The sequence below is a fragment of the Pavona decussata genome, unplaced genomic scaffold (genome assembly GCF_977016875.1).
Source record: "Pavona decussata unplaced genomic scaffold, jaPavDecu1.1 SCAFFOLD_211, whole genome shotgun sequence".
Classification (NCBI taxonomy): domain Eukaryota; kingdom Metazoa; phylum Cnidaria; class Anthozoa; order Scleractinia; family Agariciidae; genus Pavona; species Pavona decussata.
In genome coordinates, this window is record NW_028145616.1 from 152,501 (window position 1) to 180,481 (window position 27,981).

Here is a 27,981-nt window from a genome sequence, read left to right on the forward strand (position 1 = left end):
GACTAATTTTTATATCTTTGAAAAGAAGACCGTTTCCATTAATCACAACCTTAATCTCAAGCGCTTCTGAGTTATACCGCATGGGAAAAATGTTTATTGAAAAACTGCTCCAAAATGAGATTTTCAAACAATGAAATATTGGTGACTTTCAAACTCGTGCCGTGCAATCCCATTTAAGTAAACAATCCTGGTTTTAGGCTTGAATCATTTGCCAGTGTCTCTTACAAAAATATACCAATTTGAAAAAACTGTGCTTCCTTTTCCGCTTTTCACGAGCGAAGTTCTTGTGTTGTTACTCGGCGCATTAATTTCCGCCATTTTATGACGGTCGGCGCCCGTTACAGTTTTTGAGAATTTTCTGGAAAATAAAAGCAGAGCTCAACATAAGAAACACACCACGCTTGTTAACTCATCATAGAGTATTTCTGAGCAAAATATGAGGGAAGTCAATTTTATAACCCTGTGCCACCGCTCACTCGGTCATGAAAAAAAGGCGCTCTTAAATAGTGTTACCTCTATGATACCATTAAATTGCTGAGCTTGGATTTAGAAAGGGTCGGGATAACTTAAACTTATGACTTCACCAGTTTTGACCATGAGATATTTTTGTTACTATCTGCAGTACATAACCGGAGAGAAACACTTCTATTAGCAGTTTGGCAGCAGCCTGTGCTCATAACGCTTAAAAAATGAAAATGCATTAATCATGAACACAAAAATGCGGCTGCACTGATCTAACGTTGAGCATTCAGTCATACAAGTTGCAAGTATGTAACCCGCAAAAGTCTTACCTAGTTTAACGTCTCGTTTACCGTCAAAGCCGTCCCCGCGGTATCCTTGGTTGCAACTGCAGGAGAAAGAACCACGGTAGTTCCTACAGGTACCGAGCCGTTATCAGCCCCTTGTTAACCCCTTCTTACCCATCAATTTCTATTCTATCGTAGAAAAATATATCTCCTAGTAACTACCAAGTCTTTTAGTTCTCTACAAAATAAAAATCTTAAATGAACCTTTGTGAATTCGTCGCAAACAGCTGAGCCAGTAGACTCTTGGTTAGCAGTATTTGCAAGCAAAGAATTCCATGAAATGGCAGTGTTCAAGCGCGTTTGTTGTTAATATTTTCAGTAAGGAAAGGCATTTCAATACAACGGTTTCATATACGATCAAAAAGAATTCATCTGGATTGTATGGGATACTCTTTAAATCGCTGTCTGCCTCGAATTTCACTCAGCACCTACCAAGAATACCCTAACTTGCTCTTAGAAAATAAAACACCACTGCGCACTTGTCCAAATCATATCTGGCAAAGTTTAATCAGAATTAATACTAGTTATGAACTGCAGTTTTCATTGTAGAACAAGTTCTTTTTACCTTACATTCAGTCTTTGAATGTGTCTCTACAAGTGGATCTGTTGTTCAACTGAATCAGCACGCCGTTAATTAAGCGCTTAATGCGTTGTGCAAAGCGAAATAAAGCCCTTGGTAAAATTGTATTTATCGACTGCTATATAAGCTCACCGGCTATCGACTAATGAATTGAATGGTCCCAGGGAGGCAAAGTTATATTTTTACTTATTGCCAGATAACATTAGTATCTACGCCGCCTACTTATTGAATCTAACATTTAGAACTCCCAGAATAACTAAATAGAAGTAAAAACGTAAATAATCAAAACAAATAAAAAAAATGACTGAAGTGATATAAAAATCGAAACGTTATGTCCGTCAACTCAAACTTTGTTTAAAAAAACGATTTTTTTAAAAAAGTAAAGTTCGCAACAAAATGTCTGTCAATCTCTCACTGTCATGTGAACATAACGATACGCTAAATTGTTCCTGCCAGCTTTTTATTCCAATGTAGTGGAGAATAAGAACCCAAGTTGCGCTAACACTGTGATGAACGGAAAATCAAAGCTGGAATTTGGCCGGTAGACACATTAGAACCGTTTGGTGTTCCTGGTGAAGATTTAAAGGTGACTGTGACACCAGAACACGAGGTGCTTCCTATGCCATCAGTGAGATAAAAAGACCGAGAGCTTGTTGTTATTTTAGCAGTCGCACGGTATCTGACACCGGCACTGATGGAAATCCCTTGAGAAAAATGCACTTCGAACGTCTTGGCACTTGAACTGGTAGGATAGGACCCATTCCTTTGCGCAATCAAGGTACTTCCACGATACAAACCAATGGTGACCTGGAAACTAGTTGAGCCGCTTTCCACTCCCCACAGGCGGTACCCCTGCAGAATAATGCCACCACTGGTCTGGAAATCGATTGCGTCGGCAGTTCCATGGTATCCCCAGCCACTTGCGGAGGGACTTTTGGATCGGCTACGCCAGCAGTCACAGGATCCTGAGCAAATAACATAAACAGGAAAAACGAGGTACGCATTAGAAAGGCGAGGGAACAGTTATAGCAACGCAACATCTCAGCAAAAATACTATAACTGTAATACTGTGATTATTTTAGGTCTTGGCTCAACAATATTAGCCCCATACACTGCACTTGAGAACCCGTCTTGGTTTTGAAGAACAAAAATACTACAAAACGAACAACATGAAAGCTATGAACAATGTTTTTGTTAAGTTGTGGCGATAACCTGAGTTAGATTTGGTTTTGTCGACTATATGGACTTCTTTTATTAGCGACGCAAGATTTATCACATGGCCCTACAGTTTAAACGGGCCTAAATCTTAGTACTTTTACATCCACTATAAGTCGTGGTTAACATTATATGACTGAAAAAAATTCTCCATTTTGATTTGAGGCAGGAATTTTTTTTTTTTACAACAGCGATACCGTGACGAGGAGAAAACGGTACCTCCAAACATATTTTTTAAACGCCGCGAGCTTTCGCTCAATATACGTGACAAGAAATATTTGCACATTTAAATAGCCTGCATTTAGGTTTTCCTTGTTTTATTTTTTATGGACGAATGCTGTACTAACAGTCATTCGTATATTATACGGCCATTTTTGACTTCGTCATCACTTCACCCATCTTCTCGGTCGAGTTTTCTTATCTCTCCAGACTTGTTCTCTTGAAAAAAACCAAGATGACAGCCAGGCATCCCGCAAAGAAAAAACCGAGCGTTCGTTCGCCCCCCATAATGCAAAATAGGCCTGCACTCCAGGCTAGCATTTAAAATAGGTCATGAGAGGCTCAAAAACACTTGCAACAGTTTGATTTCGGCCGTGGGCGAAACTCCAACAAGTCGCGAGAATGACCTTAGGGTCTTTGACCGGCTATGAATTAAAGAAGAAGAAGAAGAAGAAGAAGAAGAAGAAGAAGAAGAAAAAGAAGAAGAAGAAGAAGAAGAAGAAGAAGAAGAAGAAGAAGAAGAAAAAGAAGAAGAAGAAGAAGAAGAAAAAGAAGAAGAAGAAGAAGAAGAAGAAGAAGATGATGATGATGATGATGATGATGATGATGATGATGATGATGATGATGATGATGATGATGATGATGATGATGATGAAGAAGGAGGAGCAACAAAGTACCGAATTTCTTAGGTATTGATACAGCAAGAGATCGAAAATCCAGGCAGCGCTTCAAGTCCTAAACTCTTGCGTCCCTGTATCGAAATGACCACTAACCTTTTTAGGTAAACCGGGACCAAAGCGAGTTTGACGGAACATTCCAGATAACTGCAGAAGTTTTCAACAACAGATTTTTGATCGCATGAAATGAACTAGTTGTATAACTTCATCGTCCTGTTCATTGAAAGGCCAAATGACTCCAGTTTTACACCCTTTAAGGACATCAGTAAAACGTGGGGCTGGTGCGGGTTCCAGTGAACAGTTCTAGAATGTGTTTGGTCTGGTGAATTTTGATGCAACTGATGTTAGACGACTCAGGCTAATCAGTTTCTGCCTTTTCACGTTACGAATGTTGTTCCGCTAGCATTATGAAAAAATGACACAACTGATGGATCAGAGAATTAACTCTGCAGGGTATCTTGCAGTTCTAAGTGAACCCACGAATATCCCCACAGAGTGTTTTGTCCTATGTGGGAAACCGTACAAAGAGAAAAAACAAACAAAAACATTCCCACGACTTTCTCCCTTCTAAACTCGTAACCCATTCGGTAAACAAACGGTGATAAAAAGCCGGAGATCTGGAAATTGATTCCCGCCGGGCACAAAGGGTTTTTTTTCTTTGCCTGGTGCAAATTCCAATTTCTTTGCAAGGCTAACGCTCAGTGAGAAATAAGTGGGTTCGGTTAGCCCTTCAAATCACACTGGAAAGTTAATTCTCTAATCCATGATTTGTCTCATTTGCGCTAGTTTCACAACATTCATGTTTATCTCGAAATTTAGTCAGACACACTGCAACGGATTTTAAGGATTTGTAGTCAACCTATAGGGTTGTAGGCGAACTAAGAAAAATTCTTGTGATTGTTTTAGGAGCTGGTTTTGGTTATTGCTACCGCTTTTTAATTTATCAAATATATCAAGAAAAGAAAAATTTATCTTTTTCTGTCTACTGCCCAAAGAACAAATGAATGAATGACCATACACTATGCACAGCGCATTTTGATTGATTCTCGAAACCAGTTTCAGTACCAACACCCACACAAAAGCCGATTTGGTTAAATCAATGCAATCAAGTTAGGGTAAAAAAAAATTCCTGCCTTTACTGGTTGCAACATTATAACCTGTAAGTTCTAAATATCGACGACCAGTCATACAAATAAACAAACAAACCAATAAGGTGGGGGGGGGGGGGGGGGGAAGGGTCTGCTAAAAAAAGCTAATAGTCTCACTTTCCGTAAATTGAACTAACACTTCTGGAGTACTACCTCTATGTTTCATGTTCTTTTAGCAGGATAGCATCCGTGAGTGTCAATCACGTATACCTTTGTTGAAAATTAGAGGATGCGTCTAAAGGCTGGTTTCCATATGATCGCAGACCTTATTGCGATCTGCGATCATATGGAAACCAGCCTTAAAATACAAATAGCTAATTGATGTAATTACACGATTTTTTAAGAAGAAGGCTCTCACCCGTTTCTGTAGGAAATAATATTCATGGAACACAGTGTTTATATCCCATTCATATTTAGATTATCTCAAACCACCTTTATGGTTCGCTACGGTTGCAGCCAAAATAAGGACGACAGAAATACAAATCTTGCGACCCTCTTCAAGGTCAAATGGTTACAATAAGTCAACACATTTGCTTTTCTTCGGAACGATACCCGTTGACATTATTTGTTTCTCTGCATTTCAAATTAAAAGCCAAAAATCCAAAAGTGGCGGGAATTTGAAGTATGATAGAGTTCAAGGAGGATATTAAGACAGCGAAAACACAGAGTAGATTTTGCTGAACTTGGCTAAATTCTTAAAGCGCTATCCTACAACCAAAGGACATCGATATATAACCTACCAAATAAAAATGGTTGATGCATGGCCTAATCCGATTATAGTTTCACCAATTGCCATGGTGGAGATAAAATTATAAAAACCGAAGAAAGATACTGCATGGGGTGTATGCAACAAATCCTTAGGGATCGAAATGAAAATGGTATGGGGGCCGTCAGTTGGTGTATCAAGATATCATAGCTCGGTGCAATCCACAAGTTAGTCTCCCTCGCAGCCGTTCTTCAGTTCTTAGTGTCGCTTCGTGACGACACTAAAAACGGCTGCGAGGGAGACTAAGAAAAGCCTTACACAAATTAATCCTGGGACGTCTGAAGAGATAAAAATAGCTGCGATCTCATTCGAGGGTAAACATAATTCTTAACGCCCTCGGTATTTACACCAGTGTCACCATCTTCTGCTCTTATGCGATCGTGCGAAGCCACAAACTCAACACAATTGGGCATGTTGGTTGACAGTTTGCTACGTTCGATATTTTTCATTTAATTCATGGCATTGTATTGGAAAAGCCATGCCAGTGTCTTATGGAATGATAATAAGTAACACACTTTAAGAGAACAAGATTACTTACAAAATATATGGGATTTGGGACAACTCTAATCCTGATTTTTGGGATAACGGTCTTGACAATTTTACCGATAAGGAGCAACTTTCTTTAAATGTAAGATGTCTAGGTTGGGATAAGTCAGTGCAAACTTCCCTAACAGGTTCTCTCTGTAGAGAGAATAGGGCGCTCGAAAACTGGAAAGGAAAATCAAGCAAAGATTTGATTAAGAGGAGGAAGGGATGACTGTCCTCGCGTGCGTCTTTATAACCTGGCGTGCGGTACATTGTATACTATCGAGTAAATTCGTGCAAAATACAAATACTCAATACGTTAATTAATTTGTGTATTATTTGAAGCATAGCACAATAACTGGCTATGCAAGGGAGATCTAGTTTTTTGATACAATTCACTGGGAGTGCGCACAACTAGCTTAAAGTAAAGCAATGTTAACAAATTTATTTGCTAAATAGATACGTCACTGAGTTATACTACAAGATTCATGTACTTAGATTCATGCACTTACCCATTTTTGATTCACATCTTTGCCCAGAGTATCCCTCCAAGAGGGTCTGGATGGGGTTAACTGACAACTGACAAATAGCCAAAATTTTAACTGACAACTGACAAATGGCATAAAATTCAACTGACAACTGACATTTATACTCGCTTGTACTGACAACTGACAAAAGACCTGCTGCCACGATTTTCGGCTAATAATTGATATATTTTATACCAAATCACCAAACAAACGTGTTCAATAAACAGCAGCAGAGTAGGGCGTCGTATTTCATACTAACAATTCATATTAGTTAATAGTTTATTTGTAACATGACCCAAATTTACGCGGAACGCCCTCTGGTAATATACGTCTATAACATGTCCGCTCGTTTCGGCGTAATAAAGGCGATTGCTAGCTTTTACCGCATTGATTCGGATACGGCATTCGAACGACACCGAAGCCGTATTCCAATCAATTGCGATGAGCTAGAGACAGTTCAGTCTCTAAAGAAGCATCTGGTGTCATTTCTTGGGCTGAAAGAGCTGGCAATTAAATTCGGCCTTGGAGATTTTGATTTAAAACTTTACCGCATGGCACCGAAGCAGGGAGGAAGGAGCGAAAATTTTGCCATAACCACAGATGGTCAATGGAAAATGGAGCTGCCAAGCTTGCTGGAGGAAACAGGCAGCGAACTGAACGGTATGTCCTAGTGTTTGTATTTAATATTAATCCTTTCAGGGTATGTCGTTCTTTGTGTTTGAACTACTTGCACATTTTTTGGGTCTTTTTGTCATTGAATAACATGCTATATCCTATATGGTCCTATATGTCTACAACGAAGTTTTCAACAAGAGCTCACAGGTTCATCGAGGGAAGTTTACTTCGAAATATGTTTCGAAATGTGTATTATATTTTCACATTTTGAAGTGTTGCGGACTTGTGACGTGGCTGAGGCGATTGTAATATGACCTTAATATGACCTTATAACCCGGTTAATAACCAATGGTAATAAATTGTTTTCCTCGGTTAGCATTCTTTGTACTGTTGGGTATTTTTTTTCCATTAAGCTTTTATTTGTGTTTGTTGTTTTGCAAATTGTGATCTTTACACCAAGTAGCCAGTCACTATTTGGATCAGTTTCGACAACATTTTCGCATCTTCCATGCGCAGCTATTGTAGACATGAAATTATGATGATTCTTGGCTAATCACTTAATACAGTAAATTTGTTGATCGTCGAGTAATTAATTAGAAACGTAAGTAATTAACAACTTGATATTTTCTCGCAGTTCATGTTGTACAGAACAAAATCAACTGGTCTGACAAACAACCAGTGCTAATAGAGATAAAGGAAAAGAAGGATAAGAAGCGTCCACCAGTTCCGTCTGAAGAGAGCATGAGTAATGAACATGGCGAAAAAAAGAAAAGAAAAAACCGCGAAGAGGCCAAAGAAGACAAGTCCTTCTCAAGAAAATTAAGAGAAAGTAGCCAGAAATTACCCAATGATTTAAAGAGAAACGACCGACAGGAACGCGAGTTTCGACTGTTACTTGAAGGTACATATATTTCAACAATAATAATTAAAACATCAAGAACGACACCTTTATCAGTTATGGATAACATTTTAAATTTTTTTGGTGTGAATTTAAAATACATAATCAATGTGAACGAAACGTTTAGGTGTCTAACGAACAACCATGGTAACGCACTATCTCTCTTATCAGGACCGGCCAATAGCGGTCACCACTGTTTAAATGAAAAAAGAATGTATGGCATGGTCACGCCATTTTACGAAGTAAGAATGAAATATTTCTGTTTTTCTCGTTGAATGTAGAGCTTAAAAAGCTGGAAGGCTCAACAGCCATCAATGAGGAGCTATTCAAGTGCGGGATTTGCACAAAGACTCTACGAGTTGCTGGAACTAACCGCACAGTAAACGGAAAGGTGTCCTATTTCAAGACAGGTATGTTTAAACAAAAGTGCATATGAAATTCACTATCAGTTGGGGAGATCTAGATGATGCCACTTACAATTGTTCCTATCTAACAAGTTAACAAAATGCTTCCTTGGCTCTTACTTGGCTTCCTGTAAAATTTCTCTTAGACGGTAAAATGAAAAAAAAAGTAAATTATTATCAGACGTATCAGTGGTCGCTATAACCGGGTTATCCTTCTACTTGTCTTACAGCGCATTATGATAGATGCCTTAAAAGACGAAAATTATCTCTTCGAGGCTCGAAGCCCATAAACAGCTTCTTCAGTGTACCTTCCACCAGTCACCAGCGTGACGATGCGGATGCCGCGAGTGCAAATGAGCTTACGGAAGACTTTGAAGGAGTCGACAACGTCACTCCAGACAAGTAAATTGTGGACTTATATGTTAGAATATATATGCTGAGTTATGTAACATAAATAAAAAAGGTTATATTTTGGACATTTTAAGGACAGAAGAGTGCCTGTGATCCTTAAGAATAAATGTATCTTTTTTTTCATGGTCGTGTCATATATTTAACGAATTCTACTAACTATTCTTAAATTGCAATAAAGTTGTATCTGCACCGTGTACGACTAATGACGCAGCCGTATTTTTTTATAATAATTCACTGCAAGTCTGATAAATAAATCGCCCACTTAAACCTGAGTCTTAACGTACAAATTTACTGGCGTAACTGATTCAAGTTCTGTATTTTACAAAAAGTGAGAGTGAAGACATGGATGCAGATTTGTTTGATCGAGACGATTTGGACACCAACTACTTGAGCTGTATATCTAGTGAGGGACAAACATCAGACGAAGAAAGCCAAGAAGCTACATTCTGTTCTTGTCAGGAAGAGCTTGTAAACGAAATGGACAAAACATCTGACTCAGAAGCGAATGAGACGGACGATCCCGGGGAACTTATTTCCTTAAATTTGTAAGTTACACTGTCTTAAGATAACTTTTTGTAACGGCAATAATTGTCTTTATTATCCAACTACTTGCTATTGGCGAATAACACGCGAAATGTGCTCAATTTGCTGATACTTTGTAAATCATAATAACAGTTTATGTCAATCTCTTGTTAGGAGTTTTGGTGGATAGTATCGCTGTATATGTTTACTTGTCGCGCTCTATTTTGACTCGCTGGTAGATAAATTAATGTTTATTGGTCTCTCTAAACCAAAAAATAAAATAGGTGATTTTCAGGATAACGTCGTGAATCTGTGAACAATTTATACATACATAGACATAATTGTTGTGTATTATCATATGCATTAATTCTATTTGTGATTTCCAACCGAAACAAGATAGGATGCAAAATGCAAAAAATCTTTTGGCCCAACAAAAATACAACTTTGATTCTCAAGGAAAAAAATAACCATTTGTGTCTTTTCAGGTCTGTAGAAAACGCCCATCCCGTCGCTATCAAGTTCAATCATCTGCTCAAGGAGGGAAAGATTCCAAATGATTCCTTGTATTACAAATTTATTGACAACACAACAACATTTGCATCCATCAGTCCACACTCGGCTTCAGACTTCTCATGGGACAGAGATGTGTGCGAGTTTTTTGATACTATCAAGTACCTAGGAGGTACAAGAACGCGGAATTTTGTACGAGGTCCAGGTTTCTTTGGCACTGGTAGGGGTGGAGTGAAAGAATTTCGTACATTTTCAGATTTTAATCTCTGTGGGCCGTCAACAAATGCATCCAAACGCGTCCAAGCCGGGTATACCACAGATAGTGGTATAATTAAGCACCACTTGCAATCTTTGCATGCGTTCGTATCAAGAAATGGTCCATTGTAGTGAGTCAAATTCGTCTTCACAAGTCCAAACAAAAGCCTTTTGTTGTTTATTGTGCTTAGGGAATTGTTCCGAGACTCGGCGAAGATGAATTTCAAATCGTCACCAAATTGTCGGCGTGTCAAATTAGCGGCACTAGGGGAAAGGGGTTTGGAAAGTTGCGTAAGGTTTACTATTATTGTTATTGACCCCAAGCAAGAAACGTGGAAATGCTAAATTTTTTTATACGATTTTGGATCAGTTGATAATAGCGCGCAGCACAACGCCGCAAAAAAGCGAAGCTTTTATCGATGGTTTCACTTGGTCAAGAGTTGTGAATTTCAAAACTAACTTGCCTTACTCGTAAAAAAAAGAAAGGAAAGAAAAGGCTTCGTTTATGAAAACTCGCGCTTTGGATTGGAAAAATCGCCCGATTAGACCGTTTGATTGAAAAGGATCAATGTGGTCGTTGTCATTTAGTCTTAAAACAAAAGCATCGGTTGCTAGCGCGGCTCTTAAAGAAGAGGTGTTAGTTTAAAAACCATCACGCTTTCACTCGCGACGCGACACTTTCGCCAAATATGCAAATTTCGAACTCGTGCAGTCATCGGCAAGTTTTGAATTTCCCTCGTGAATTTCGCTTTTGTAATAACAGCGAGTTTGAATTTCCCTCCTGAATTAATAAGCCTTTGTTTAGCGTTAAAGCTATTGTTTCAAAATCTCCTTTTATGGCCATATTTTCGACGCTAAACAAAGAGTATTGTCTCTGAATTTGATCAGCTTTTCTTGATACGTTTGCCTTCAATTCGGCAGCTGATTTGCCAGCCCTTGTAGCAACCGGTACGGTGAAGGTAATTCCAGTGTGTGAAGCCATAGATGGCACTGCCTTGAAACCCGGCCTTCAGTACGACCAGAGACAGAAGAAAGTAATTGGACTAGTAAATCCATTGGAACCGAGAGCATTTACAACCAATTCAATTCCAGAACCAGAGCAGATCAAGAAAAGCCTTATAACAAGCGCCGAGGTAATTTATGCAACGACTTTAGATAACGGTGCGTCAATTCCTGTAGGAGTGTGGTATCAACCAAAATCTGTATCTGGTGGGGAAATGCTAGAATCGATCGTTAAGTCTGTCAAGACAATACAAACATGCGAGCGTTGTTTGAAACAACAGACTGCAACAAACCATATTGTATCACATGAAACTTCACTATGCCTCAGTAGTTGCAATGACTGTTTACAATTAAAGTCTGTGTGCGAAAATTGTAAAGAAAGGGGTCACACATCGCACATTCCTTCTCTAAGAGCTTGCAACACTTGCCTTGACAAGGGCTTAATGTGTAACAGATTAGTCGTTCTAGCCGTTGTAACTGATTGCGAAGATTAATGTAACAAGAAAGCGCTGCTTTCCCTGAATTCAATGGCAAGGGATGAATCCTTACCGGCAGAACTTTTTCTTCTCGTCGGTTTGCCCGATGTGGTTCATCTTGGTAAAAGCCTCAAATGCAGCTGGGCCAACTGGTTCATCGACCTTGAAGGCGCGAAAAGTAATCTTGTGTTGATACGCACTCTACGTGACTGTGGTGGCCCCGACATCCGCAAGAAGCTACGGAAACTCCTGACCCTCGAATGCGTCAGAAATAAAGATCGAATGGCTGTTGAGCCGATTGTGCACCTCACCAGACCCGCAGTCCTAGACGTTTTAAGACAGGTTACCTTTGTTGTCCACACCGTGTTGCCCGAAAAATATCGTTTCTGGAACTCTAACCAAAGTGGGCAGAGCTGTTTATGCAAAAGGCCAATTGCCCTTAAGCCTGGACCACAGGGAAAAGTTCTGGCTTTAGATTATGATTTCGTTTCCCGTGAATCTCGCCTTGCCGTGTTGCGTTTGCACCAACCCGTTGATGTCGAAGTCCGCAAAGAAACATTCAAAGATGCGAGAGACTTTTGCTTCACTAATGGTGTCATTTTTATCGCCGAACGTGATACATCTTCCATTCGTTTTATTGACTTTGAAGGCAAAGTGGCTATTAAACCTAAGAGCTTGAAGTCTCGTGCTGATTTACTGACCCAGTTGACTCGTTTCAATTTACCACTTGACGGCACAGTACCGGTTCTAAGGGAACGACTCACTGTCCATTTGCAAGCTCTAGCCGCTGAATACGGGAATTCCGCGTGTGTACAGGTCAACCCTGCCTTAGAGAAGCCAACTTCAATCTGCGCTGCAAGTGAAGACATACTGTTGTGCGCAGATGATACCAAGAGAAGCATAATTCAGGTGAAATTGCATTACAATGGTGTTGGTATTGCTGGCACTGGATTGCGACTTGTGAACTATCCGACTGGCGTTTCAAGTATTGAATCTATGGACGTTCTAACACAGTTAGCTTACTTTGCAGCTGTTGGTGTAACTGGTGGTCTGTACGTATGCAACCTCTCAACATTGAAAGTCGACGTTCTTCTCAAAAACAACTCGGAATCGTGCGGTGAAATCAAGCGGCTGTGTGGCTTTCAAAGCGGAATAGCGTTCACTGACTTACGAGAACGAGATGTCAAATATTTTTGTCCTTCTGAGGGAACCGTTAAAATTTTGCTGGGTTCTGGACAGGAAGGAACAAGTGATGGAACGGATCAAACATGCTCGTTTACTCAAGTTCATGGTATCTGTTCCATAAACAAGACCCTTGTCGTGTCGGATCTGGCTGCAGGTACTGTCAAACTTGTTTCGGGACTCAGCGGTACCGTGAGATTTTTAGAAGTACTGGGACGCCTCTACGACAGTTTTGGCATCCAAGGGCAAAGCACAAGGAAAACGCAAATCTCTCTTCCAGATGTCGTGAGCAACGTCTCGTTTCTAAATGACAACATTAAGAAGACCGTTTCGGAAGTGAAACAAAGGCACGGCATGAAAGAAGTCATCGCAACTAATGGGCCTGAAGGAACTGTGTCTAACAAAACTCAGGTTTCACTAACGCTTCTGGAACAAGGAATGCGCCGGCTGCATGACAGCATAGCTGCAACTAACAACGAATACCTTGAAGAGGTTGACTTGTGCACGTTACTCACAACAGTTGTGGAGAACATTCACGCCGTCTCCCATTTCAAGCATGAGACATTCACCGCCTTACAGTATTCCCAAGACTTTGGAACCATCACAAAGGAGTCTTTGAAGAGAATTACAAAATGGGGGGCCAAGTATTTTACTCACCACAAGTCGTATTATCCCGTGCCAAAGACCACCATGGCTTTTGAAAGTATAAAATTCATGCAACCGCTTCCGTCAGCAGAGATTAGCGCTGAAACGGAGACTGCCATGAAAGAATTGGTAGAGAAGTATCGTCCAGTAAGACAAAGAACAGTCAGGGGTGAGACTACAAAGGACAAAGCTGGGGCTCTACCACCGGCGGTGTATACGAAGTCACCAGATTGCAGTAAAGTAGACTTTATGGCAGACGAAGAGAGCAATTCCATCACGGAAGATCCAGAACGACTCAGAGATGTTGAAGATGAATCAGTCCAGGTGCCATCTAACGTTGTTACAGAAATCACATTTGTAAATGACGGTCTCATTGATGTGGTCGTTGGTGCTGTGCGACCTCTACAACAGGACGAGTACGACACAGATTCAGACAACGATATCTCTGACAATGAGGAGGAAATTTCACCTGTTGCAGTTTCAAGGTCTGGCCGACCAATACGCGCCCATTTTCGCTTGGATTCGTGAGGTACGTTCTTAGTAGATTGGCCATGCGATAATTTGTATAAAGGCCAAAGAAACGATTGTTGTTGCAAAAATGTAAACACAAAATTAGACATTAACCAGAAACAAGTTTATACTATACTTTTTCGGTTATCAGGATATGCTCCTCTCTGTCTTGCATGACATTCAAGTTTTTTGGGTCCTCAAGAAATTATTAAAATCTGCAGTTAATTATTAACAGACATTTAACTGACAACTGACAAATGGCCCAAAATTCAACTGACAACTGACAAATAGCCTAAAATTTAACTGACAACTGACATTGGTACCCCCCCATCCAGACCCTCCTCCAAACAATCGCACTTGATTGTTCCATCTGCAATGTCCCTGCATGTTCCTCCGTGTAAACATTCGCCTCCCTTGCATTGTTGGATAGCTTTTTTTAGTGAGAAAAGACAAAATTAAATATGAGCGGTTATATTGATACGTTACTTATTAACTACACGATAACTCATCGACGCGGTCAAAACCATAATTCGAGCTTACTAATGACACTCACTTTTAAAGATAACATTAAGTTGTACAAAAATGTTCGCAAATAAATTTGCTTCTTGTAGAAATCTGCTCTAGTAAGATCCGGGAAATTATAACAAATTAAAAATGGTGATGTTTAAAAGGAAATTCATGGCGTGTGGGCAATGATTCCCCGGTCGCTATGAATTTACTTTCAAAAATCCTAACTCAGACCTCTAAATTTTCTTAAGTTTGAAGGAGATCTTTACGAAAAGTCACAGTTTTGCTAATTTTAGCCATGTTAGATCTGTTCGTGAACTCGGTTTTCAATGTAAGTCGTCGTTTACAGACCAGGCAATATGAATTACATATAACCGCGCTGTGAGGCTCAGAACATCGCCAAGAACAGATTTCATTAGTTGAAATCACAGCGATCTCACTCCTTTTAACATCGTTTCCACTTTTTCGGTACTCTTGGTATAAACTTTACATTAATTTACATGAAACAAATTCCTTAATTCGATTTATAAAGCAAGGCTTAGGACGTGCGTAGGTAGCAAAAGGAAATGCTGGTTGTTGGGTCTCAAGACAGTAAAATAAGAAAAAGCGCTCGCACTTGTAAAGTCAAACTCCACTGAAACCTGCTCTGTCCAAAAATATTTTAATCGAAGAAGTAATCAATAGCCAATAATTTGCCAGGTTTGAAAAACAAAAGCGTACTTGATGAGTAATTTCTTAGATATAGATTTTGTGATAAAAGTTAACGTTAAAATATGAGGATGTTTCGACCTCTCCTAGGTCATTTTTACGTGCAAGTAAAATACAAAACTTAGCATGAATATATTACTAACAGTTAAAATCGGTAAGAATGTCATGAATACTAAAATGCGACAAAACATGTCAATGATAAGTGTTTATAAAGTTAAAAAAAGGGCACAAAACAATGAAACAATAAAACAATAATAAGGCTTGTTAATGGCGGAATAGATGGAAGTAATCACACTGTTTGTCTAGTGTTGGTTTTAGTTCTTTGATAAAAAGCATTTCGAATATAAGACAGTCAGATTTGTTCTGGCACTTTCTTAAAATTTTAAAACATCTCGCAATGTCTTTTGGGGGCATATTGTGCTGTAATCGGACACCGCAATCAATCGACAATCGGCAATCGGAAACCACCTGAGGAAGCAAGCAAACATTTGCCACTCGTGTACACAATAGCCTACATGTTAACTGCGGGTGCATTACTTCAAGGTCTTTCTATGTTTTATAATGCTTAACATTGCACCTAGTATTCTCATTTTTAAAAAGAAATAGAAAACGTCGATAACCTCCTAATAAATTTCAAGTCCGATTATGTATGAGCATGTTCAGTGCTAGTAAGTAAATCGCCTTAAGATAGCTGTCACCACAAGAGTCTGAAAACAGAAACGTTGTATCATTGATCAGCGAAGATGTGAGTTGGCGCATACTAAAATAGATTTGAGTGTTCTGTTGAGTTGCCTTGAATTACAGCGTTGATATGATTTGAATTTGTCGGTTTCCTGAGCTCTAGAATCTTCTCGGAGTATCTGAAAATCCCTGGTTACCTTGGTTTTAAGATGTAGGCCCTTAATGTAACGTCAGCGAGTCGGTTAACTTGTTCCTTATAAGGCTTAGAAGTTTGATTGATGGAGGAGTTTCGATTTCGAAGGGATATAGACGATTACAATTCTAATCTATCTTACTTGTGCAGGTCTTGTTATCCAGTTTCTTCCAGCCGTCTGGACATTCCCTAAGACATTCGCCAGTGACAGCGTTTTTCACATACCGGCATACATTGCAGTTGGTAGCTAGAGGTTTGTCGCTTGACGCTCCTCGGCATCCTGTTTAATTTGGGGGAAAGATTTCCATGAATTGACAGTGAATGTTATAATTATTGCCTTTACCTTTATGATTACGTTCAAAAGCACAGGATACATCTTACAATCTTTCTTTAATAGGCAAGCATAGAATTTTTTTGAGCGCAAATCTTGCACGAGGTTGGGTTATGAGGAAGTGCCGTTTTTTGCCAACCCTGTAGGCATTGCGGCATAGACTTGTCCGAGCTTCACTCTAGTTTTTCTTAGGTATTGTAGGCTTATTAAAATAAATTATCTCAGTATTTGTCAGTTTTGGCCCTGAATCCTGGTCACAAGCACAATAGAGACACAACGTACTCATCAGGAAGCTAATTAGTAAAGGTGATACTGACTGAGTGGAGTCCAAATCGTTGATGGGTTGTTTTTTCCATTTATAATAAGGCATGACCCGAACATTGTCAATCAGGTTCAAGAACTTGTTTTAGTTATTATTTAAACTGCTATTGAGATAAACCTGTTCTTTGCCATGCTCAAGAAAATTAAGGCATGGGTCTCTAGTTATTTACTCAAAAAAGCAAGGGGGTGGTCAATCTTCTGAAGTTTTAGCCGTAACGTCGTAAGACTTTGGCAGCTTAATATGCTTACAAATGTCAACATATTGACATACACAACTTATGTAAATTAGGTCACGTGACCATTTTTGGATGCAAAATTCAAGAAAACTTTTGAGCAAAACTGTCACCACTTTTTATTGCCTCCTGGGGGCTGCCTGTAGTTTTAAAACTTTACCACTGTTGGGCGCTTCATTTCTGTGCCCGGGCCTTTTTAAACATTTCCTCAATTTTGAAAATAAACGGCTAATTTTACTTTGGAGGGACTGGGCACTAGTAAAAAATGCCGTTTATTTTCAAAATTAAAGAAATAATAAAAACGCCCGAGCACAGAAATGAAGTGCCTAACAGAGGCAAAGTTTTAAAACTACCGGCAGCCTTCAGGAGGCAATAAAAAGTGGTGCCATTTTTGCTCAAATGTTTTCATAAATGTTTCGGCCGCAACAGGTCACGTGACCTAATTTGCATAAGTTGTGTACGTCAATATGTTGACATTTGTAAGCATATTATGTTGCCAAAGTCTTACGACGTTACGGCCAAATGTTCAGAAGATTGACCACTCCCTTGCTTTTTTGAGTAAGTAATTAGAGACCCATGCCTTAATTTTCTTGAGTGGATTACCTTGCAAAGGATCGCACAATTCGTGAAAGTGTTTCACGCACATGTTTGTTCCTTTATCAAGCTTGGTGTCTCCTTTGCAGCTGGCGTTGGTCAGGTGACGCGATATTATGTGTGCATCAACTACATCCAAGGGCTGCTCTCCATTCCCAAATGAATAGAAACGGACAAATAGGTGGTCATCTCTGTCAATCATTGTCAGGTACACGGCACCCTTCTCGGTCGTGCCTTGACTTTTCCCGTACTCGATCACGGTGCTATGCGAAGTCTCTTTCAGGCAGACCAAGTAGGTCTGATAGAGAATATCAGCACCCAAACCAACTGCATTGACATCAACAGTGGAAACCATGAGCTTTTGAGACTGCGGAAAAATGCGCAAAGGATTTTTCGTATGTTTAGTCAAACGATTTCGAGTGCAAATTGGAACAAATGAGCACGAGGAACTTTTTGAAAAGCTCACAAAATTTCACGAGAAAAACAAAGTAATCTTTGAGATTTTAAAAGTACCATGGTACTCATTTATTCCAAAATTTTCACACACAATTACGCGATTACTTGTCCTTTTTTAACAATATTCAAGCGACAAATTTTGTTACGCTTCGGAAGTTTTCGTTAAAAAATTCTTGGGAAAATTTAAAGTTCCATTAAACTCTATAGGCTGAGAATATGTCACAAAAACATTATGTGTAAAAGTTTCATTCAACAGTTGGAAGGAAATGTTTCTTACCACACATACTCAAACTTTTCCTCGTTGAACTTTCGCTTTCGTTCAAAAACATATTAATAATTCATAAATCAAATGGTCGATAAAACTTCACGCGCGGTGTTCAATGTTTTTTTCGTATGCTAATTTCCAACGTTCACAGAAGCATCATTATTATGAACTCTCTTGACAGACGCTTTTCCAGGAATGTTTTCGAAGAGGTTCAAAAAACTCGCGGCACGTGTTTTATCGGGTCTAAAACTCGCCTGCGCCTCGTGGCTTTAAATCCCGATAAAACACTGCCGCTCGTGTTTTAAACATCACATAATACTATAAAAAGCGAGGATCAAAAGTAAAGATCCCATTAAGTTATTGACCGTTTTATTGATTGAATGACTGATTGACTGACTGACTGACTGACTGACTGACTGACTGACTGACTGACTGACTGACTGACTGACTGACGGACTGGTAAAGATGCCTTAAAACTTTACCCTCACATGTAGTCTGCGAAACTTTAAATGCTACCAAATCAGAAACTTGTTTAAGGTTATCGTTTTCGTCCTTATGGCTTGTACGTTTATGCCGCGTTTTCCATATTATCTATTGTCTTCAACTACCAATTTTGTTTCGATTACATGCATCGCATTATTTTCCAGTTCTTGCATTTAATATTCTGTGATTTGAAATAAAGGTTGTTTCATTTTCGTTTACCACTTTTCTTGTCCTAGTTAATTGCACGTGGCAGTGACCAACCCCAAAAACCTAAGCTACTTTGGTCACTGCGCACATCTTAGCTTATTATCAATTCTGTATCAATTTTTTGGTTGTTGTTGCTGTTTGTTGTTTTTTGATTATTTGTTTTTTGTTTTAGCTTGCAATGTATTGTAATGTTCATAGTTAGACTCTTGTGATAATATGTAAATAGTGTAAAACAAAAAAACATAACTTATACTTTGTATTCAGCCTACCTCGACTGGCAATTTATGTAAAAGTTTGCCGCTACTCAATAAAGCCCCGACTAAACAGGGTTAAAAATTCAAGGTCATAATAACTATAGTTATGTAGCGAATACAGGATATATATTTTAGTTATAGAAACAGTGTGAACATGTGTTATTAAGCAGAAATATTTTTGTGACGTGAAAATTTGGAAAGTGACTTTTCCGTTCAAAAATCGACAAAAACCCTTGAGATCATCAATATGTAAATTTTAATCCTATATTGGAAGCTGAATGATACCTGTGTTGTCAGTTTTATCGGGAAATAATGCATGTCCTTTTATATACTACAAGCACTGAGTGTGCGCTCGTGCGTGAGGTCTGCGTCACAGGCAAGGGCTGGGGCTTGTGCGTTTGTGTGTGATTTGTGTATGTTGTGATTCAATTAATTGAATTCCCTATATGTTGTCGGGGATAAATATTTGTGACCTTACTACCAAGCGGTCATTCGTTAGTTACAGTCGCCGTATGAACATGTTATCTGTTTCCCTCTTCCTTCACTTTCTCTATCCGCCTTTGGTCCTAATGTTTAGAGTTTACTCTGGGGTGTTCTGCCCTCACTTTTACTGGCGTTAGTGTATTTCAGATTCTGAAAGAAATTGATTATTCATTAAATTGGCTTTGGGCCGAAAAAGTCTCCGCCGTTTTTTAACATTCATAACTTTTTTTTTAATATCAAGGCAAACATTACTTAACTTATTGACTTTTCCTAAACTTTATCTGGAACAGTCTGATCAGTGATAATTGATTGATCCCGTGACATCATCTTTTTCCATGCCAACAAAATTTTGACAGCCTGTGAATTCGTCAAATTTGGATTTTTGACCTCTCTGTGTCATTTTGCGCGATTTGGTTCTTCCCAGGAACGAAAAACAAAAGCAGACTGAGGAGGATTAAACAATTCTATTTACTAATTCATGGAACTATAATTCTAACATTTATAGTCACTGGTTTGTTTCTCAAAAACAGTTTCTACGACTTTACCAGGTCTTACCAATCAGTGTGGCAATAACATTATGCTATTAAAATGTAAGGCAGCCAATCCAACAGTAATTAATAGGATCGACTGACCACACAACTAAATTTACCAATAACTGTCCATCAAAGTTCTTATCAAACATCATAAGTAATCCGGCATTAGAGATGATTAATATTATAAAAAGCTTTACGTATTGAGCTAATACTTGAAAGCGCTATCATAAACATCAAACAGTGCTTATTTAAACTAATCACAGTATATCGAAAACAACAAAAGATTCAAGCGCGCAATGCTTTCCAAGGCAAAACCTATGGTTCGTTAATATGAAGTTGTTAGTTTATTTTAAACCTATTTGTAATCTAATGATTGAACACCGTAAAATACAGCCATTGAAATTAACGTTGTCGGATGTTAAAACCCTCGTGTTTACCCTGAACAACGGACGGAAAAATGATATAGGTATTTGTAAAGCTTTTAATTTGGATATCAGTACTATGGATGGAAAACGTTTGACCCACTGATTTACTTTTTCTAGACATGAGCCATAGCCGAGATTGGCTAATTTATTAACAAACTATCCGTATTTCCTTAAGGCCTTCTCGTATAGGCAACGTTAATTGAAATAGCTGTATACGGTTCAACAAAGCCTCGTTCTTTTCGATCTTTCTTTAACTGATTGTAATGTGGTATTCAGTAAAGGAGTAATTTCTTTCAGCAAATTAAAAAGATACTGGGTATTATAAATTATTATGCAATAGCTAGAAATAAAGAGAAATTTGTCTTTTTTATCTCTTTTTAGCTAAAAGCAAAATGAAGTCGGTTTTTTTTGTTGTTGTCGTTGTTTTTTTTTTTTGTTGTTGTTGTTGTTTTTTTGCAATCTCGTTTTCCTACACTGTCTTGCTCAACAATGAACGCCCTCGATCTAAATCACTAAGTCGCTCCGAACACCTGCCATCCTTATTGAAAAAGGAGAACCCATTATCCATTTAATTAAAGAGTAAGGAGTACTGTTTCTCACGAGGATTTAAAAGGAAATATAATCAAGTTAAAGAGCGTCAGGATATTGGCTATCTCAGTTTGTCTCGGTCTACTTATTAGAGCTTAACTCACTAAAGATATATCATTTTTTTTTCTAACTTAGTGAAAACTAAGTGTTACAAATTACACTTGCATCCTCGACATGGATGCAGCCAACCATTCCCCAGCCCCTATGAAAGCAATCAGATATCGAAGCTTCTCCTCCACTGCATCTGACATTATCCAACCAGATAGGGTCAGATCCTTCACCATACACCGCACCATGTTGATATGTGGATGCGCTAGGGAAACCAAGCTGACGACACACCACGTGAGCATCATTGATATCCCATTCATCATCACACACTGTGCCCCAGATTCCTTTGTAGAAGACCTCAACCCGGCCGTAGTTAGCTCCTCCGTTTGCTAAACGGATAGGAAGGCACTCAACACTGGCATCTCTTCTGTGAGTGCAGTCATGGTTTCCCCATCCACGGTGTCTGCAGTCGTAGAGATATGACTCGTTTCCTGAACAGGCCACATCATCCATCCAAATGGGACCGGGCCCCTGACTGTGATGAGCGCTACTGAAGGCTCTTGAAGCTTTTTGGAAACCAAGCTGTCTACAGACGACGTTGGCATCATTTATGTCCCAGGCATCATCGCAAATAGTGCCCCATTGGTCCTTATAGAATATTTCCACTCTGCCAGCGGCTAATGAATTGCCACTCAAACGGAGGCTCCCTGTTGTGATAGCTAATAATTGTAAAATTAAAAAATACATATATATATTAAGTAAATGTCATTGAAGAACAAAGAGAAACGTCATTTTTATTCCCTGATTCTACCAATTTTAAGTTTTATTAAAATCTGGCCCAAAGTCTATTGACAACTGTGACAAGGTTAAGCTTACAGGTTGAAAGTAACATTCTTTAAGTTTTCAAGTATTTAGTGATCAAATATATACCGAACTCGCACGTTTGGTATATAGCTATTTCAATTAACGTTTTTGGATCAAAGCTTAAAGCTTAAAGACATCTTCAAAGAGGCTGCCACCTCATCCATTTGATATCCTAACATTTCTTTCATCCAAATTTCTCCCCATCGTATATCTTCACTGGACGGACGAGGCATAGCTAATTTTGATGAGCTTATTCATAAAAAAAATTCACAGAATCTTGAGGTCTTGTCTTATAGCTTTATACTTTGATCCGTCAACGTTAATTGAAATAGCTGCCTATAAATAAAGCATTCACCCTTGAAAGACGTAATTTCGGAAATACAATCAAATTTTAATTGCTTGGAAAAATATCGAAATAGTATTTTATTGAAGCACAAATAATGATTTTATTATCGCCTACTTTCGATTTTAAAGTTTCCAAGCGCCTCCATTTTATATTTCATAACATCTAACGGTTGCTGCTTCCTAACAAACGTATGATATCATAAAATTCCGAATGGTGGTACGTGTGCCATTTAACCCTGTCCAGAAGGGGTGTAGGTGGGGGGGGGGGGGGGGGGGACGGATTATGCCCGCGGCGACTTTGAATCTGAATAACGTTTTTAATATCTTAGAAAATGCCCTGAGACTTCAAGACTTTTTTAGAAAATTATCTGGGAACAATTTGATGCCATCGGTTACTGTTCCATGGCAACCTTTTTTCGACCGGCCAATGGAAAATTCCTTTTTGAAATGAAGAAAAATTAGTTTTCTTTCTTTAACTTCTATGTTTTTAGCCCATATAAGTGTTCTGGTTACTTTCGTTCAATTTCGGCGCCTTCCTGAAGTTTTGGCCAAATCCAGAAATCTAATATGGTGGATCCAATTGGCCGCCATTCGGACATTCATGATGTCATTACAAAGTTTTCAAGAGAGCAGTCACTAAGCGTTTTGATAAAATGCCTTTTAAATTTCAGAGCTGTAAATACACTAAGAGCAAAGCCATGCCCAGATTCAATCGAGTGCGAAGGCGTTCTCTATTTCCGAGTGTTTCCTGGATGAAATCAACGCCAGAAGGTAAAACTCAGGTCCAAAATAGCCAGAATTACATAGGAATTGGGACACTTTTTACTTGACGGACAAGTATAAAAGCCTTTTCTCGCAATGAATTCTGCTATTGTTAAGAAACTGCACCATACCTCTGTAAAATGCTTTGAATCCGAAATCTTTAGTTGAGCCATCTGATGTAAATTGCAAATAAAGTTTGTTTGAAGAACTCGCAATGGGAGAAGGGAGAGCGTGTCCACTAAATCGACCAATTAGAGGAGCGGACGGTGACCCACCATCGTAGATGGCTAAGTAGTCATTGGACGACTCCGTCCTAAAACTTGCAAAATGGAGTTGTAGCAATGTGTTTGAAGACAATTTCCATCGACAATCAACATTATTCTCGTAGTAGTAGCCATCGTTTGTCTGTATAACACCTTTAGTGTTGGTTAAACGCACAAATCCATGATGGGAACCACAGGATGAGGTAGCTGTCACCAACTGGTGCTGTAACGAAGGAGCAGTGTTGTAATTATGGCTTAATTCACGTATTGATAGCCGTTTTAAGTTTGCAATTTTAAAAAAAATACGAAAAGAAAAGAAAAAAGTACTCCTCTCGCGTTCCCTTCCCACTCCCCCTCTTCCCCCACCCTCCCGCTCCAAATAAACAGACAAACTAAAAGAAAAGCTTTCGTATATCTTATCACCAGTAAGTTACGTAAGCGCCTGTTCATGGGAAATAGTATACAACAATAATTTAGAGTTATTCGAGTTATATTAAGGAAGCAATTTTCCTTCAAAACCGGTTTGCGTTGAAGAACTAAGAAATAGTAGTAGCACTGTTAAAATACGCTGGAAAACGTACCTTCGCAGTTACGTTTGCCGTCGCCTACATAGCCAATACATTTACAGGTGTACGAACCAGGGACGTTGACACAAATGGCATTTGCATGGCAGGAGTATGATCCCACCTAGCACTCGTCGACATCTCTTAAAGAAAAGTTATTAGAGATTCCTTTTATGGTTCCAATACAGTAATAGCCCGCGTATAAGAACCTGGGTTTTAAGAACCTGTTGGGCTAAAATTTTCATTGTAAGCCCCCTCCATTAGCCTAAATAGGTTCTTAGAACCTATTTAGGCTAAAATTTTAAGTTAGGTTCTTATCAGTGGGGTTGCTGTGAAAGTGTATAGATAGAAACTGCTGAATTACGACCATCATCTATTTAAAAGTAACTTGAGACACAATTTTTTTTTCAAGCTCAAGTACCATGTTGTATGTCTATTGTGTTTGCCATTATACTGTATCATGAGATGATATTTATAATATATAGTATATTCAGATCAAATTCACATGAAAATATAAGAACCTATTTTAAGAACCTTGGTAGCCTAAATTTGCTTTAAGTATCATTTATATAAGAACCTATTTAGGCTAAATTGAAAAATACAGGTTCTTATACGCGGGCTATTGCTGTAGTCTGGTAGAAAAATGCAAAGAATTTACATTCTTGAGTGATTGGAGGTGTACGTTATAACACACACGAAGAAAGCATTCGATAATAGAATCCTGAAATTTAATTATTTTGTTGTTTACTTGTTGTTATTTACTTTTTGGTTTTATCTTTTTAATTTTTGTTTTGTCATTATTTTGTTTTTATTCCGGTTTCGTAGGGTTGCGTCAGAGTTAAGAGGCTCAATGAGCCGTTTTGAGAAGAGTAAGACGGACGTGGGCAATAGAATTACAAATCTGAGTAATTGTTTCCATCTAGACGATATCCAGAAGGGCTCATGTGACATAATTTCGCCATGGCAACAAGATTTAGAGAACCACGTTTATCGAAATTTGGATTTTTTAAATCTTTTTTCCAAAAAAAAATTGTGTTACTTTGTTACTTTTTAATTTGATACACTTTTAACATGTATCCATTGTGTTTGATGAACCGGTTTTGGAGGGCAGTCGGGATAAATCACCGACCTAATCCCCTCGTCGAATGACATCACCATCTCATTTTGCGGAAGCCAATAAAACATATCCTTTTATACTTATATCCTCCAGGTTTAATGCAGCAGGCTAAATAGAGTTGAGAAATTTACAGGTATGACGCAATCGCGTCACAGGTTACACTATTTATGATAATGAACCAGAAGTAGTAATGGCACATAACCGCTCTCTCTTCTCATCTCAAGGACTTCAGAAAAGTTGTTGTAAACACTGAACGTAAACTAATCAGAAAAAAAAATTAAACTTGTTGTGAACAAGTTATGCAAGTGAGTGTTACATTCTTCCTTTGCCTTTTTGTTTTCACGTAAAACATGAACTAACACTTCTGGAGTACTACCTCTATGTTTCATGTAATATGTCAAAAACGAGGGCGAGTGCTTTATCACGGGTTCCAAATACTGAGAAACAGATGAAAGCACGAGGCCGCAGGCCGAGTGCTTTCATCTGTTTCGAGGTATTTGGAACCCGTGATAAAGCACGAAGCCCGAGTTTTTGACATGTCTTCTCAAATGAAACAATAAGAAATTAATCTCATTAAAATGCAAATGTTTGATCTCAGATGAAAAACATGTTTCATCTCAGATGAAAACCTGGTGGTGTTTCATCTGGTGTTTCATTGGGGTATCAAGATTCATCCACCTGACCGAAATGGAGGTCATTTATTGGCTTTTGACTGCATGAATTATTAATGAGTTTGAGAAGTTCTTTTAGCAGAATAGCATCCGTGAGTGTCAATCACGTATACCTTTGTTGAAAATTAGAGGATGCGTCTAAAATACAAATAGCTAATTGATGTAATTACACGATTTTTTAAGAAGAAGGCTCTCACCCGTTTCTGTAGGAAATAATACCCATGGAACACAGTGTTTATATCCCATTCATATTTAGATTATCTCAAACCACCTTTATGGTTAGCTACGGTTGCAGCCAAAATAAGGACGACAGAAATACAAATCTTGCGACCCTCTTCAAGGTCAAATGGTTACAATAAGTCAACACATTTGCTTTTCTTCGGAACGATACCCGTTGACATTATTTGTTTCTCTGCATTTAAATTTAAAAGCTAAAAATCCAAAAGTGGCGGGAATTTGAAGTATGATAGAGTTCAAGAAGGATATTAAGACAGCGAAAACACAGAGGAGATTTTGCTGAACTTGGCTAAATTCTTAAAGCGCTATCCTACAACCAAAGGACATCGATATATAACCTACCAAATAAAAATGGTTGATGCATGGCCTAATCCGATTGTAGTTTCACCAATTGCCATGGTGGAGATAAAATTATAAAAACCGAAGAAAGATACTGCATGGGGTGTATGCAACAAATCCTTAGGGATCGAAATGAAAATGGTATGGGGGCCGTCAGTTGGTGTATCAAGATATCATAGCTTGGTGCACAATTCACAAGTTAGTCTCCCTCGCAGCCGTTCTTCAGTTCTTAGTGTCGCTTCGTGACGACACTAAAAACGGCTGCGAGGGAGACTAAGAAAAGCCTTACACAAATTAATCCTGGGACGTCTGAAGAGATAAAAATAGCTGCGATCTCATTCGAGGGTAAACATAATTCTTAACGCCCTCGGTATTTACACCAGTGTCACCATCTTCTGCTCTTATGCGATCGTGCGAAGCCACAAACTCAACACGATTGGGCATGTTGGTTGACAGTTTGCTACGTTCGATATTTTTCACTTAATTCATGGCATTGTATTGGAAAAGCCATGCCAGTGTCTTATGGAATGATAATAAGTAACACACTTTAAGAGAACAAGATTACTTACAAAATATGTGGGATTTGGGACAACTCTAATCCTGGTTTTTGGGATAACGGTCTTGACAATTTTACCGATAAGGAGCAACTTTTCTTAAATGTAAGATGTCTAGGTTGGGATAAGTCAGTACAAACTTCCCTAACAGGTTCTCTCTGTAGAGAGAATAGGGCGCTCGAAAACTGGAAAGGAAAATCAAGCAAAGATTTGATTAAGAGGAGGAAGGGATGACTGTCCTCGCGTGCGTCTTTATAACCTGGCGTGCGGTACATTGTATACTATCGAGTAAATTCGTGCAAAATACAAATACTCAATACCTTAATTAATTTGTGTATTATTTGAAGCATAGCACAATAACTGGCTATGCAAGGGAGATCTAGTTTTTTGATACAATGCACTGGGAGTGCGCACAACTAGCTTAAAGTAAAGCAATGTTAACAAATTTATTTGCTAAATAGATACGTCACTGAGTAACACTACAAGATTCATGTACTTAGATTCATGCACTTACCCATTTTTGATTCACATCTTTGCCCAGAGTATCCCTCCAAACAATCGCACTTGAATGTTCCATCTGCAATGTCCCTGCATGTTCCTCCGTGTAAACATTCGCCTCCCTTGCATTGTTGGATAGTTTTTTTTAGTGAGAAAAGACAAAATTAAATATGAGCGGTTATATTGATACGTTACTTATTAACTACACGATAAGTCATTGACGCTGTCAAAAGCATAATTCGAGCTTACTAATGACACTCACTTTTAAAGATAACATTAAGTTGTAAAAAAATGTTCGTAAATAAATTTGCTTCTTGTAGAAATCTGTTCTAGTAAGATCCGGGAAATTATAACAAATTAAAAATGGCGATGTTTAAAAGGAAATTCATGGCGTGTGGGCAATGATTCCCCGGTCGCTATGAATTTACTTTCAAAAATCCTAACTCAGACCTCTAAATTTTCTTAAGTTTGAAGGAGATCTTTACGAAAAGTCACAGTTTTGCTAATTTTAGCCATGTTAGATCTCTTCGTGAACTCGGTTTTCAATGTAAGTCGTCGTTTACAG

The 27,981-nt window shown here is 38.6% G+C and overlaps 2 protein-coding genes across 2 annotated transcripts; both read right to left on the bottom strand.

The window, feature by feature from the left end:
* Positions 1-1,829: 1,829 nt before the first annotated feature.
* Positions 1,830-27,554, bottom strand: LOC146460506 (BTB/POZ domain-containing protein 6-A-like). The gene is made up of 2 exons (XM_085088113.1): positions 27,433-27,554; positions 1,830-2,351 (listed from the first exon to the last, which is right to left on the bottom strand). The coding sequence occupies exons 1-2, from the start codon at positions 27,434-27,436 to the stop codon at positions 1,885-1,887; spliced, it is 471 nt and encodes a 156-aa protein (XP_084944239.1). The 5' UTR covers positions 27,437-27,554; the 3' UTR covers positions 1,830-1,884.
* On the bottom strand, positions 21,284-24,141 carry LOC146460507 (scavenger receptor cysteine-rich type 1 protein M130-like). Its single transcript, XM_085088139.1, has 3 exons — positions 24,076-24,141; positions 23,306-23,660; positions 21,284-21,922 (listed from the first exon to the last, which is right to left on the bottom strand). Exons 1-3 carry the CDS (start codon positions 24,139-24,141, stop codon positions 21,297-21,299), a joined length of 1,047 nt encoding a protein of 348 aa, XP_084944265.1. The 3' UTR covers positions 21,284-21,296.
* Positions 27,555-27,981: the final 427 nt, after the last annotated feature.